General features: G+C 44.4%; 1 protein-coding gene across 8 annotated transcripts in view; it reads right to left on the bottom strand.

Moving 5' to 3' along the window:
• ERC1 (ELKS/RAB6-interacting/CAST family member 1) overlaps positions 1-16,156 on the bottom strand; it is a 578,436-nt gene that overhangs the window by 101,000 nt on the left and 461,280 nt on the right. For all 8 annotated transcript variants that reach the window (XM_044991188.1, XM_044991177.1, XM_044991167.1 and 5 more), the window contains one exon: positions 2,950-3,094. In XM_044991188.1, coding sequence (XP_044847123.1) covers positions 2,950-3,094 — 145 coding nt within the window. The remainder of the gene's footprint in view (positions 1-2,949; positions 3,095-16,156) is intronic.

Below are 16,156 nucleotides of genomic sequence, written 5' to 3'. Positions count from 1 at the left end.
AACGCTCCATCTGTCCACAGGACAGGTACAGCACATGCAGCAGTAGTGTAAGCTTTCTTTATACTGTCTGACCCTTTCAAATATGCCTCAGATCTCTCATGGATGAGGAAGTTCAGGGGCGAGAGGGAGTTCATTGATCATACGCATTTAATCCTTGGTACCTATTTTGAAATCACCAATAAGATTACAAAGGTATCACTTAGAAAACTGTAGTGGTGGTTTTTGTGATATGGACATCTCTCTGTCCACTATGAAATAAAAAGACTGCCAAGCACCGGTCATATCTTTTATAAAAAAATGCTACAGCATTCTCCAGTAATACTCAAAAACACCCCAGTAACATTGTTTTAAGCTGCTATGTTAATTTATATCAGGAGTTCTCACACTTTATTGCACCGCGACCCCCTTCTGACAGCAAAGTTACTACATGACCCCAGGAGGGGGCTGGAGCCTGAGTCCTGCCGCCTTGGGTGCTGGGAAAGGGGCCGAAGACTAAGCCCCGCCACCTTGGGGGGGTGGGGCAGGAGAGGGCCACAGCCCAAGCCCCGCCGCTTTGGCTCGGGGTGGAGCTCAGGCTGCAGCTTCAGCCCTGGGTCCTAGCAAGTCTAATGCTGGCCCTGGCGACCCTATTAAAATGGGGTTGCAACCCACTTTGGGGTCCTGACCTGCAGTTTGAGAACCGCTGGTTTAGATAATTACTGCAGAATACTTACTTATTTTTTATGCACATAAGGGATGGTTACAACAGCAGTTCACTACCAACCAGAACTGGATTCAAACCAGTGATTTACCAGAGATATGAAAGGTTTGAGATCCCTTTATCAATTTATTGAGCCAACCTATTGCTACTGCTGTATTCAAAAGGGAGTGAAAGTTATTATTAAACATTTATACAGTACCACCAATATATATGATGCTTCTCAAACAATTCCAACTGAATAACAATCTGACTCTGAGCTCCCACGCTCATGAATTGAGAATCCCCATGGATCGGAGCCTCCAAGCAACAGCATTATTATTATTAAACATTTAAACTGTGGTTGCGCCTAGAGATCTCAACCAGCCTGGAGCTCTGTGGTGCTAGGCACTGTACACATATAGTAAATGACAGACCTTGTCCTAGAGATCTTATTCCAGGAAACCTCACAGATCTCGGTATGAGCCCACAGAGAAGAAAAATTCAGCCTATTCTCATATGCCTTCCATTTACAACTCACAGCTGTGGACCAGGACTTTAAGCTGTGATAATTACTGTATGCTGCTTGTTAAATCTTAGTTTGAAAAGAAAATGAATCAGAAAAACACAGGCCATTCTTGGACAGATGGCTGGTGGATGAACTGCGTTAAAGGAGGCCAAAGCTCTCTTGATTTACATTAATTCCAGTGTGGGTGCCCGCTTGACACGCACTGCAGGGGCTTCTCTTTGACTTATAATTAGAACACACTGGCTGGCACTCACCACAGCACATCTGGACTTTGTTAGACAACCTTCAGCTCTGTTTTCTTGCATCAGCCCTGGCCCCCTCATCTGAAGCAGCCTCCCAACCACTGTTTCACCATGAACCAGTCAAGGAGACAAACTACTTTGGGAGCAAGTAAATTGGGACTACGTTAGTTGGTAACCCTTGCCCTCCAATTCGCCTCCCTTCCTTCTGATGATAGAGGAAATCCCTTCATGGAAGTTGACAACCAATCCTAAGCAGGCAGCTCCATTTACTGGAAAGCCTGGTCAATGCTGACTGCTTCATTAGGCAATGTTTCTATATTGAGGCACATTCCTGCAATTCAGGGACTAGAAGCTTTACATTAAAAAAAAAATTGATGCCATATCTTCTTTCTGAAATGCTCCCTCATCTAAGCTTTAGTGCACACAAATTAAAGAACCAAAATGTCTTTGGCAGGACTCCTTCCTTCTCTTTCACAGTAACACACGAGCAATGTGAGTGGGTGGGAACATGATATAGTGTGGGAGAGGCAGACAGCAAAGTTGAAGGAGAGAATTGCTACAAAATCTCTCTGAACCAAAGTACCTTCCTCCTTTGATGAATCCATGTCTCTCCACTGAAGTGTTTTAAATCAAAGAAAGTCTTGCTTAGTCTGAATGGCTGAAGAGCTCAGGAATTGCTTGTTGGGAAGTAAACTGGGGCTTATCCGATTATGGATTAATTTCTGATTTGAGGAGATATAAACAATCTATATATGTTGTTCTCTTAAGAAAAGTCAATCTGTACACACATTATCAACAGCTATGAAATTATACAAACAACTAATGCTTTCTGCCAAAGTCAAAAGAAAGGCACTATTTGCATTCTACCATAGCCAGTTAAATGGATCCATTCAGGCCCACTATACTATCAGGACACGACATTACTTCCTCCCCCCAAAAAACCTCCCGCTAGAGTCCCTGTCCGTTTTGCAAAGGGATTCACAAGTCAGGCTGGTGTTGTCATATAAAGACATGCACACCCTTAATAGAAAGCTACCCCTCACCATTATGTTCAGTATGACACTCTGGAAGCTCACATGCTGAGAAGCACTTTCCACCACGATCAAACTGGGTATATGCATATTACATTTGAGTCTCTTGCTAGCAGAATGTTATCTTGCTGGAAAGTGACAGTATTTATGACTTTACCAGTAAAGTTGAATGTTATGAAATTGTAAAATCAGTTTCTAAACTGCTTTAATATTGGTTAAACACTCAAAAAAAGAACTTTACTATGTGAACATTAATCATTTTATTTCAATATTAAATGTTAAGTGTAAAACCATTGACACTAGAGCACTACTGCCTTCTAAGGAGGAAGTGGAGAAATCTCTGATCAGAAAGCAGCCCTGGTTCTGTCCCAGTACTCAGCAAGGCGGTATATTTTTAATTTATAAAGTTATATCACCCACGATAATAATTCCGTACCACCAGCCCACATGCCTGATTCTGTCCCTTCCCACCTGTTGCTTGAGCTGTTGCACCAGACGGTCCTTCTCTCGCTTCAGTGCAGCCACTTCATCTTGGGTCTTCTTCTTAGAGGATGAAAGCTCTAGCAGAGCAATGTTGGCATCTTTTTCACTGATGGCAGCTAGAAGAGCTTCTTGTCTGGGGGAAAAAAAAGAATACAATGCACTGGTGTCCTTAAAAAGTAAGGGGTATCTATGACAACCTGTACTCCATGTTCATCCTTTTATAAAGTTATTATATATATATATATATATATTTACAAAATATGACTTTTGAGGTCTGACTTGAAAAATCATAATCTGCTGAACAGTATTGTACTGGTAAAGTATGTGTGGCAACACTATATGTAAAGTTACAAGACTCTACTGTATAACACTGTTATAACAGGCTCCAAGGTTAAGAAAAGCAGGCCCAAATCAGTTTTTCAGAGACAAAGACACACTGGCACCCCAGGCAGGTGCTAAAGGGCTATCACCTGCTTAAGCAGACATTCTCCAGCGGGGGGAAGGGGTAAGTAAGAAATTTACATTCCATCACAGGGACAGTTTAAACCTCATGTCCACAAGAGCCTGTTTTGTTACCATGACTCAGCAAGGATATTTCTAGCACAAGAAACTGATTTATAAAGAGGGGAGGAAAATGCTGGATTTCACTATCCTTTTTCATCTCTGCTCATGACATCAGTGACTCTCAAAGAACTGAAATTGGGGATGGGGGAATCTTGGATGGGGGGCTTTTCAGCCAGTACAGACTGCTGTAAGCGTATGGTGAGAAAAACCCTTTGCTTTTAAATTCACTTAGCTTATTAAGTATCAGAGGAGTAGCCGTGTTAGTCTGGATCTGTAAAAAGCGACACAGAGTCCTGTGGCACCTTATAGACTAACAGAAGTATTGGAGCATAAGTTTCGTGGGTGAATACCCACTTCGTCAGACGCATGATTATGTTCCAATACTTCTGTTAGTGTATAAGGTGCCACAGGACTCTGTGTCGCTTTTTAGGTTATTAAGTTAGTCATTTAGCTTGCGTATTATCTTTTTATTTTCTTTGTAACCAAATCAGACTTTTATGCCTCATTACTTGTAATCACTTAAAATCTATCTTTCTGTAGTTAATAAACTTGTTTTATTGATTTATCTAAACCTGTGTGTGTTTGGATTAAAGTGTGTGGGAAACTCCATTTGGGATAACAAGGCTAGGGCATATCATTTTCCACTGATGAAATGATGGACTTTATATAAGCCTGCATTGTTCAGCAGTGTGCTGGGAAATAAAAGATGCACATTTCTGAGGGTACAGTCTGGGACTAGAGAATCAGCTGGTGTTCTTCTGCAGTGTAATTCATGGGTGGCTGCCTAGTAGCACTCAATGCTGTTAGCTGGGAACAAGTTACATGCTGGAGGGAGATTGTGTTAACTGGCCAGGACTGGCTGTTCACCGGTAAAGCAGTGTAAAAGGGATCTCAGGTTGGAGGAGATACAGCTATTCAGCAGTCCAGATTGTACCCTGGGTACCGTCACTGTACAGAGTTGGATATATGTGTACTGTGGAATGCTGTGATAGGGAGTGTGATTCTAGGGATAGGATTAACTATGGCATTCACCAAGGTGGTATCAAACTCTGGGAGACTTACTCTACACCAGTCAATGATGCAATGGCTTATAAAAGACCCTATTTTGCTGTGTATCAAGACTATTGATTCAGTAGGTAGGATCGATAACCAGGTAGGGTGGGAGAAGAGTGATGTGCTGTGTTCCTGTTCAGAACTTCCTAGTTTCTTAGACTCAGCTCAGCATTGTTTTAGGTTAGGTTTTCATCATTTTTGGGTATTTCAGACTGTTCTAAACAGATTCCCTCTATTGTAGGGGTTTCTAATATATACTGGTGTGATATATAAACCAGGGCCGGCTCCAGACCCCAGCGCGCCAAGTGCGCGCTTGGGGCGGCATTTTGCTGGCAGGGTGGCAGGCGGCTCCGGCGGACCTTCCGCAGTCATGCCTGCGGGAGGTCCACCGGAGCCACAGGACCAGCAGACCTCCCACAGGCATGACTGCGGAGAGTCCGCTAGTCCCGCGGCTCTGGTGGACCTCCCGCAGGCATGACAGTGGAGGATTCGGTGGTCCCGCGGCTCTGGTGGACCTCCCGCAGGCATGCCTGCGGATGCTCCGCCGGAACCGCGGGACCAGCGCATCCTCCGCAGGCACGTCTGCAAGAGGTCCCCCGGAGCCGCGGGACCGGCGACCAGCAGCGCGCCCCCTGCGGCATGCTGCCGTGCTTGGGGCGGCAAAATTCCTAGAGCCGCCCCTGATATAAACATATAACAGAGTGGACCATTGTGTTCCATCTTCTTAAAATATATTGGCTATTCATGTAGCTATTTGAGGAGGAAAGTGGTCTGTGGCAAATTAGCTGCACTCATTTTTGCAGTGCACAGTATTCCCAGAAGCAAATGAAGATAACGGGAAGATACAGGCCCTATTCTGTTATCAGAGAGATGGTGAAGAGGCCGCTGGCAGAAAGCACTGGGGTTGAATGAGAGCTGGCAAAAGGGCACCCTCCCATATCAAGGATGCTTTTGCTGTCCTGTGACTTCCCCTGTCAATATTCAGGATGATGAGGAGCTTTTGTCAGCTTTCTGCATTGAGTGACTGAGACAAATATAGGCTTGTCTTCTGAGCAAACCATTGACAGCTTAGAGAGAGCAGCATATTAGCTAAAAAACTAGTGCAGGATCCTGCGGTCACAGTTGTGTGATAATTAGACATAGAATTTTACCTTTTCCCAACAGCATCGAACTCTCTCATATTCTCCTGCACTTTGGGAGCATCTTGTGGATGCTAGGAGACAAAGACTATGACCTTGTTTCAAAAATCTACAGAACACATATCAATTGGGCATACTTGTATATGTTAAGGTGAATTCTTGTTTATTTTATATTGTTTATTTGCAATCATATCTCCTTACTTTCCTCTTCAGTCTGAACTCTAGCCTAAGTAGGGTTGAGCCTGGTCAGTGCTTGTAAGGAAATCCCTGGTGCTGAAGAAACTGTTGTCCTGTAGGTGGCCCTCTTCCGAGAGTCAGTACTGAAGAAAATACAGCAAGAGGTTCATTTGATAGATTAAAGATCACACAGCACATTGCATAAGAGTAGGGGTTGACAACTCTAGTGTCCCGGCCAAAATTCAACACAGACTTTCTGAAACAGAATTGCTGTATAAAGTTCCATGTGTCTTTCCAACAGAGAGGAGAACTGACCTGGAGTATGAGATTAATTGAACAAGGCATCTATTTTATTTTGATTCATTTAAATATGCTCAGCAAACACTATGAAAAATTAAGATGAGGCCTTGAAAAATTAGTAGATTTTCAAATGCATTCTAAAGTTTTTCTGTCCCCTCAAATTAAAAGTGGTGATGTCAAGAGTTCAAACTTGGTTTATATACTAGTTCAATGATAACTTATGCACAGGACTACCTTTACCATACTGGATTGCAGAAAATTTTAGTTATTAGATGTTGACTATGTTTGGTCTCTGCATGTGTTACAATTTCTGTTGAGTCTGGTCAATGTTTCAAGATCCAATTAACCTATTCATTTGTTAATTGAAAAGCATTTCTAGAGGTCATCACTGTGCAGACAGCACCTTTTGAATGCAAACTGTCATTAAGCTTCTAAGTTAATTGCAGTGATATTCTCTGAAAATCATGGGTTACTCCGCTTGCCAACACATTCAATAGAAGATGGAGTCCCTGTGACTGAAGAGGGCAATGTCTACTGCAAGTTTTCCTTGATGCTGAAGAGAAGGGTACAGGAAGATATGCTCTACAAGTGTCATCTGAAGAGATATATGTGAAAGTCTCTCTGCTGGTTTCATGCTCCTAAGTTAGAGGCTACCTCTGAGGCAGCTCCTCCTGCCTGAAACAGACTTGTCTCAATACAGTCCAATCAGAGTCAGCAAATACTACCAGTAGGGGAGAATCTATGCTGATGTCCTTGCAACATAAAGTGGAAGCCCTCTCTGTACCAGGTGCAGGCTTGAAGGCTGTATTTAGATTATACCATCAGACAGCTAAAGACTATACTATTGGGCTATGTTTACACTAGAGCGTTTACAGAAGCACAGCTGTATCGATGCAGCCATAGGCACCAACTCTGTGGGTGCTCTGGGGCTGGAGCACCCACAGGGAAAAATTGGTGCGTGCCCTGTGCCTGCTTCCCCCCTCAGCTCCCAGCGCTTGCACCGCAAAACAGCTGTTTCACGCAGTGGGGGAGGGAGAAGAGGGAACATGGCGTGCTTGGGGAAGAGGCGGGCACGGGGATTTGGAGAAGGGGTCCAATAGGGCAGGGAGGTGGAGGAGTTGGGGCGGGGACTTTGGAGAAGGGGTTGGAATGGGGGCGGGGCGGGCGCGAGCACCCACCAGTGCCGGGGAAACTTGGCGCCTATGTATGCAGCTGCGCCACTGTAAGATCTCTCATGTAGCTGCTCTACGCTGACGGGAGAGAGCTCTCCTGCTGACATAATTAAACCACTCCTAATGAGCGGCAGTAGCTATGTCAGCGAGAGAAGCTCTCCTACTGACATAGTGCTGTGCACACTACCACTTATACCGGCATAACTTATGCCACTCAGGGGTGTGTTTTTTCACACCCCTGAGTGGTATAAGTTTTGCTGACATAAGTGGTAGTGTAGACAAAGGCTCCTAAAGGACCACCCTCCAACTGGGGGAGCGCAGCTTGTTTTGGCAACACCCCTGACACACGGATGTTGCAAATTTAAAGAGAGGAGCAGGATAGTAAATCTAAGCAAAATTAGGACTAAGCAAGATAACACATGAAGAATCTTTTCTTTCTGGCTTTTTGAGATAAAAGACTTACATAGAAGGCAGTGAGCACTAGGGTTGCCAACTTTCTAATCGCACAAAACTGAACACCCTAGCCCCGCCCCTTCCCTGAGGCCCCACCTGCTACATTCCTCCTCCCTCGGTGGCTCGCTCTCCCCCGCCCTCACTCACTTTCACTGAGCTGGGGCAGGGGATTGGGGTGCGGAAGGGGGTGAGTGGTCTAACTGGGGGTGCGGGCTCCAGGGTGGGGCCAGAAATGAGGGGTTTGGGGTGTGGGAGGGGGCTCCAGGCTGGGGCAGGGAGTTGGGTGTGGGAGGGGCTGGGAACTCCAGCTGGGGGTGCAGGCTCAGGGCTGGGGATGAGGGGTTTGGGGTGCAGGAGGGGACTCCAGGCTGGGGGGTGGGGTCAAGGGATTTGGAGTACGGGATGGGGTACGGGGTCTGGGGTGGGGCAGGGAATGAGGGGTTTGGGGTGCAGGAGAGGGCTTCAGGCTAGGGGGTGGGGCCAAGGGATTCAGAGTAAGGGAGGGGGCTGAGGCAGGGGGTTGGGTGCAGGAGGGAGTACTAGCTCTGGGCTGGGGGTGTGGGCTCTGGGCTGGGGCCAGCGATGAGGGGGTTCAGGATGTGGGAGGGGGACTCTGGGCTTAGGTGCAGTGGGGGGTGAAGGCTCTGGCTGGATGTGCGGGGTCTGGGGTGGGGCCGGGGATGAAAAATTTGGGGGGGGGGGCTCAGAGCTGGGGCATGGGCTTACCTCAGGCGGCTCCCGGTCAGTGATGCAGTGAGGCTAAGACAGGCTCCCTGCATGTCCTGGCTCTGCGCTGAGCCCCAGAAGTGGTCAGCAGTAGGTCCGGCACCTGGGGCGTGGGGCCCAGAAGGCTCCGCGCACTGCTCTTGCCCACAGGCACTGCCCCCGCCCCCCCAGCTCTCATTGGCCATGGTTCCCAGCCAATGAGAGTGTAGAGCTGGTGCTCGGGGTAGGGGCAGTGCTCAGAGCCTAGTGTCCGCCCCACCTAGAAGCCAGACCTGTTGGATGCTTCTGGGGCGCAGTGCGGTGCCAGGACAGGTAGGGACTACTCTGCCTTAGCCCTGCAGCACCACCGACCGGACTTTTAATGGCCCAGTTGGCACTGCTGACTGGAGCTGCCAGGGTCCCTTTTTGACCAGGCATTCCGGTAGAAAACAGGACACCTGGCAACCCTAGTGAGCATGTGCTCTGGAGGCCAGAAAGATCACTGAATAGAGGCACACCTCTCAAACATTTGATAATAAAGGGCTCTTCAGTCTAGCAGACAAAGGGATAACAAGATCCAATGGCTTGGAGTTGAAGCTATACAAATTTAGACTAAAACGACAGTGCACACTTTTAACAGGGTAATTAACCACAGGAACAACTTACCAAGAGTTGCAGTGGGTTCTCTATCACTGGAAATTTTTAAATCATGACTGGATGTTTTTCTAAAAATATGCTCTAGTTCAAACAGGACTTAATTCAGGGAAGTCCTATGACCTGTGCTATGCAAGAGATCAGACTAGATAGTCACAATGGTCCCTTCTGGCATTATAAATTATGAATCTCTGAAACACTGGTCTCCTGACAGATCGATTTGCTATCATAGACCTGACCAGAACTTCATAATAGCATCAATGAGTAAAAAGAACTCTAAACAACTAATAAAACCTTAAACCAGACTACACCAACATCAGAAACTATATATCATAGAATCTCAGAGTTATGAACTGACCAGTCAACCACACACCTCATTTGGAACTGGAAATACGGAACCAGGCAGCAGCAGCGAAACAAACAAAAATTAAAGCAAATACTGTACAGTACAGTACTGTGTTAAATGTAAACTAATAAAAAATAAAGGGAAAGTTTAAAAAAAAAGATTTGATCAGGTAAGGAAATCTGTTTCTGTGCTTGTTTAATTTAAATTAAGATGGTTAAAAGCAGAATTTTTCTTCTGCATAATAAAGTTTTAGGTCAGTTGTAAACTTTTTAAACAACCACCATAACATTTTGTTCAGAGTTATGAACAACCTCCATTCCCAAGGTAACTCTGAGGTTCTAGTGTACACTAAACCTGATTAAGACCACAGAAAAAACTGAGGTCTATAAGCAGAACCAGCTGTACTGTTGCTTCCCACACATTTGGAGCCTCAGGTAAAAGAAAAAAGGCATCCACGCCGGCATGGTATTCTAGCAATACGTGAAATACAACTCTACAGATGGTTTAAGTAATGGTAGGTTTATTGAAACAAAAATCTGGCAAACAATGAAGTAGGGATCAAAATCATATTAGCGTTGCTTAGAAAAGTCAAAAGTCAAAGGCATCTGTACTTCTCTGCTAGCATTTTGAGTCTGGATGTTTCATCAGAGACTAATCTTAAAATATATATAACTGCTACTATTTTTCACTCCTCCATTCTGCCTCCCCTCCCCAAAATAATGTTCGACACGATTTTAGCTGCTAATATCTGAAGAGCATTAGGTTTATGAGGTTTAGCATTTCAAAATAGTAATAACTAAAAATCATATCATAATCAAAATAATAGAAATACAAGATAGTAATCAGAATGACATCATTTTAAAATTTGATCTCATTGTCTAACAGGACCCAGAAACAAATGCTATCCACAAATGGAAAGTGAAGACTTCAAGTTATACATAGTGCACAGAATTTCTAGCCCTGAGAGCTTGAGATATGTCAGACTTTAGCACTGTCACTTCACTTTGGTCTAGCAGTGTTTTTTGGTATATGTCCAGAAATTGCTATATTAAGACCCAAACCTTGGGCTACCATAATTTTCATTCCCTAACTTAATTGTCTAAAAATATCCACTTGCCACTTGAAAAAGAGGAAAAATGACCTCTACAGTGAAGGAGTTTAAGATGTTCTCATTAGGAAGTTTCCTGTTTATCCTTGTCTCAGAATTTCTCTAACACATATTCAATCCTGCTTTGAAAGTACCTGCAGGAGTGGATTTACCATGCAACAAACCATGCAGTGGTATGGGGCCCCCAATGACAGGAGGCCCCCCAAAATGCAGGATAAGTCTCACCTGACAACCTGACCCCGAGTCTTGGCCAGTGGCGCAGCAGGACTCGGTCAGGCACGCTGCCTGCATGCCGTGGCCAGTGGACCCACGCTGGACGGCTGCTGGCATGTCTCTGCATGCCCATGGCGAGAGGGAGGGTGGCTCTGCCCGCTGCCCCCTCCATGGGCAGTGCATGGAGACCTGCTGCTCCCCTCCCCCCAAGGGGTGTGCAGAGATGTGCCAGCAGAAGGGCTAAGGTGGCTCTCTGCTCACTCTGCTTCCCTCCCTCTGCACCACACTCGGAAGCAGCTGGCATGTCCCTGCAGCTCCTGGGGCGGGCAGGGTGGTGGTGTCTCCATGCACTGCCCGTGCTGAGCGCCGACTCCGCAGTTCTATTGGCTGGGAACTGTGGCCAATGGGAGCTGCGGGGGCGGCGCCTGCAGGCAGTGGCGTGTGGAGACCCTCTGGCCTCCTTCGCCTAGGAGACGCTGCCAGAGGGGGGTGTGTGCCAGTCATTTTGGGAGCTGTGCCGTCTGAGGTAAATGCTGCCCGCCCTCCCTCCCCCCTGCCGCCCCCAACCCCTTGCCCCAGCTCAAAGACCGCACCCAAACTTCCTCTCAAAGCCCGACCCAACCCAGAGCCTGCACCCAGCACCCAAACTCCCTCTCAGAGCCCAACCCATGCACCCTCTCTTGCACCCTTCCTCCAATCAAGGTACCTCACTTTATTTTCTTTTACTTCCCATCACTTATAAGATAGGAGGAGGATGAAGAAAAAAAGAATTAAAAATTGGGAAGGTGGGAGGGGAAGAGAGAATGTTCTTTTTCTTGGCTGGGTCCTGAGGGGGACCCTCAAAAAATGAAGCTGTGCACAGGGCCCCACAAACTCTAAATCCGCTACTAGAGAAGGCCTCCATTCCAGTTCCAGAGGAACATGTATTGTGTGTTCCTCCCTATCTGGAACAGCAGAGGGGACATTTGGGGCTATTCCTGGAGGCAAATGTGTCTTCAGTGTGTGAGCCTCTCTTGTGGAAGAGTTGTATGATGAAAGGTGATTCAGTACCACTGCGTTGAACTTGGCTCATCCTGCTAAGAGAGTCTGCCTGCACATTTTTCTCCTCTGCCAGGTGTAGAACCACTGGATGCATGTAATGTACGCATCTGCTAGCATTTCATGGCCTCCTTGCACAGAAGAGAAAAGTAAGCTTGGCCTTGTTTTTTCAGATAATACATAATGGTGTTGACTATCATAATGATGGTGGAAAGAGTTGGAATGTCAAAGAAAACTCTCCAAGGATGCAATGTCTGCTGTTCCATGAAGAGTTCCGCCTCTTCAGGGATGATCAAAGTTCTCTGAAGATGTCCATATTTGGTGAGTTGACTAGGCCATCCAATGTTGTAAGAGTCTCATGTGCAGCCATGCATATGGTGTCACATAGGAGGATAATGCCAGGGGTCCCATGTGCCTCAAATAATTTTGTTCTTTGGTAGGGCTGAAACTTCAGTGTCTGACGTACGCTGGTGAACCCTTAAATAAAGTGGAGTTCAGCACTGGATCCATAAAAGTGATTCTCTGATTGGCAAACAGGATAGCTGATAAAGGTTGCAGCGGACACAAAAATTGGGGGAGTGCTAAATAATGAAGAAGATACGTCATTGGTAAAGAACATTCTGGATTGCTTGGTAAGCTGGGTACAAGCAAACAATATATGTTTTAATATGGATAAATATAAATGTATACATCTGGAACAAAGACTGTAAGGCATACTCAGAAGATGGGAGAAACTATCCTGGGAAGCAGTGATTCTGAAAAAGATTTTGGAGTCATGGTGGATAATCAGCTGAAGATGAGTACAGGGTGATGCTGTGGCCAAAAGGGCTAATGTGATCTCTGGACGCATAAACAGGGGAATCTTCAGTAGGAGTAATGAAGTTATTTTATCTCTCTATTTTAGCAATGGTGAGACCACTGCTGGAAAACTGTGTCCAGTTCTGATGTCCAAAATTCAAGAAAGATGTTGATAAATTGGAAAGGGTTCAGAGAAGAGTAAAGGATTAGAAATCATGCCTTATAGTGACAGACTCAAGAAGCTCAATCTATTTAGTTTAACAAAGAGAAGATTCAGGGATGACTTGATTATAGTCTATAAATACTTACATGGGAAACAAATATTTGATAACAGCCTCTTCAATCCAGCAGAGAAAGGTATAACAAGATCCAATAGCTGGAAGTTGAAGCTAGACAAATTCAGACTGAAGTAAGGCATACATTCTTAACAGTGAGGATAATTAACCATTCCAACAATTTACCAAGGTTCATGGTGGATTCTCCATCATTGGCAATTTTAAAATGAAGATTGGATGTTTGGTCATGTGCAAATTGACTATTCTATGGTTCACAATGGATGCCTATGAAAAATCAGCAAAATGCTAATCACCAGTTTGCAGGGACTGGAGGAAAAAACAAAATCAGAAGGGGTTACCCAGTTTAGGAGTAAAACAAACTTTTAAAACTATATCGGGGTGCAGATGAACCCCCCCACCCCTCCCATGTAGTCCTTCAATCTGAGAGGACAAGCCACCAGCAGGCTTGATCTTATCAGAAGGGATCTCAGCCAACCTGGTTGAAAATGCAAGGCAAAGCTATTTTATAGGAGATAGGGGAATGCTTTGTTTGTTAAGGTTAGGCTCTAGAAAGTGTGTTTTATATGTAACATTTGTTTCCAAAATTCTTACTTTCTATCACTTGGATCTATGTTCTTTGATAATAAACTTATTCCTGTTTTCACTGTATCTCTCTCTCTAGTTAGCTAGCTAGCTATGTGTTAAGTAAAGTGGTGATCGGATACTGAATCTGACAAGCCGGTGTGTATTATTCCTTTGGGAGTAGCAAACAGAGTTCTGTGAGTGTTCAATGGAACAGGGCCTGTGCATTTCAGAGGGACACTTTGAGGACTCAGGTGTTGGAGTGTGTCTATCCCTAACCTATACAGAGATGGTGAGGTCTGTGGAGACCTGGAAGGTAGTGCTTGTATTGCCAGAGGCTGGTGGATTCAGGGAGCTGATCCACAACAGGCACAGACAAGACTTCCTCACGTTAAGTGCAGAGGGTAGCAAGGTGCCTCACAATACTGGGTACTCCTGGGCAGCATCACAGGAATGAAAACACAACAAAGAGAACTGTGCCATCGAGTATGCCTCCTCCAGGCACTGAATGTGGATGTCTGACTCTAAATAGATAAGTGGACAAGTGGTGCACTCATGTGGCTTGGTTCCCACCATAACTTCAGAACCAAACCAAAACCTTAAGGGACTCCTCAGACAAAGGGAGGGTGTGTGTGTGTGTGTGTGTGTGTGTGTGTGTGTGTGTGTGTGTGTGTGTGTGTGTGTGTGTGTGTGTGTGTGTGTGTGTGTGTGTTTTTTTAAAAAAAATCAATTATGTACAATTTTAAGACTAAATCCTACTAACACTCAGAGCTACAAAAAGAGGGCACTAAGTAAAGTTTGCAAAGCAAACTGGACACAGAAGGGTTCCCTAACACTTTCCATAGCAGAGGGAAACGAACAGAGATGGTTGGGCATTGTATAGGTTCTGGCATTGAATGCTGATGTCATTGGGGGGGCTAACCAGCCACAATGGACATGGCTTTGATAGAGATTCTGTTGAGTGTAAAGGTACCAACAGGCTGTGTGATGAGGCCAGTAATTGTGCATACAAAAAGAGTTAATCTACTTAATCTCTTCAGAGGGGTAGTCTGTATCAGCAAAAACAACGAGGAGTCCTTGTGGCACCTTAGAGACTAACACATTTATTTGGGCATAAGCTTTCGTGGGCTATAACCCACTTCATCAGATGCATGGAGTGGAAAAAAAAGTAGGCAGGTATGCACTCCATGCATCTAATGAAGTGGGTTATAGCCCACGAAAGCTTATGCCCAAATAAATTTGTTAGTCTCTAAGGTGCCACAAGGACTCCTCATTGTTTTTACTTACTCTCTGTAGATTTATATAGCCGATGACATGAGAGGCCTTGTGTTAAAAGTTCTCCACAAGAAACCCTGCAGTTTTCTGTCATGGCACATCTAAAGTTACCAATTTTGATGCCATAGTGACAAAGGCTTCTAGTCTATAACTTCATTAATATTTGCCCTGTAAAGGCCCACATTGGCTGAAAATGATTGAAATGTATGTAGAAGTATATTAAAGGCAAGACTCCATGGACTGAGGAACTTAGTCATATACAAAAAAAAAATTGCAAATAGCCAATTTGGGTGAAATTTCTTTTTTGTCCTTATGGACAAAAAATGTGCTAAAAAACTAAAAGTTCTTGTGCTACTGGGGTGTTTTATGCATCAGTATTTTCTACAATCATCAGTTCAACAGGTAATGCGCAATAAATTAACATGTCTATCTTTTGGTAGAAAGTATAGGTCAAGATATTACCCCATGCCCATAATTTGTTTTTCTTGGCAATACTCGCTTTTCACTGTAGGTTGGACTATGTTACCATTTACCCTCCAGAGAAGTGTTTGTACATCAGCCTAACTACATGAAATGATAAATTTAATACATCTGATACATTTTTCGAAGTAAATACCTAAAATATTACTATTTTCCTTGACAACTAGCATATTTTCCTCAGCAGCAGCACTGAAAAAAGTACTACACAAACCTTTTTATTAGAATTCCCTTGTATATTGGCATTTATTTCTCAAATATTTATAAGTGACAGCTTATCTGGATTGGTATGAATTGACTTAATTATTGATATAAATCGTAATGTTACTTTCTTATTCAAATCCAGTGTTCACTTTGAATTATGTATATTGCTGTTGGCACTGTAGTGCTTAATTCTCAGAATAAAATACATTTTTATTTCCCAGTCTGAAAATCATGGCATCCTATTAATCAAAGTCACTCTTGTTGGACTTGTCATCATTGTGAGTGACAGGTTCAGCAGCTTTTTTGTCAATGTTCTCGCACTTCTGACACTTACACAAGACTGGGTAGGAGAATCCACCAGCAAGATAGGAAAATCTCCCTGTTTGATATTTTACATGCTTGCAGTCACAATACAATGCCTACAAAATATTAATCAATAATGTGGCTTTAATTCCCAACACCAGTCAAGAAATGCAAATTGACTAACAGTGTGACTTAAGACTAATGTTAATGCCTGCAACATCTGTAACAGGGCTCCTAATTATCACAGCCTGGTAGTCCCTGGCAGCATGTTTCACATGAAGAAATATACCTGTCACATTCTTCATGATCACATCTTAATTCATCAACAGCTGTGACTGTCTGTGAACCCTTCTGCACAG

This window comes from Mauremys mutica, chromosome 1 (genome assembly GCF_020497125.1).
Source record: "Mauremys mutica isolate MM-2020 ecotype Southern chromosome 1, ASM2049712v1, whole genome shotgun sequence".
Classification (NCBI taxonomy): Eukaryota; Metazoa; Chordata; order Testudines; family Geoemydidae; genus Mauremys; species Mauremys mutica.
This window is presented reverse-complemented; position numbering and strand designations above follow the sequence as displayed.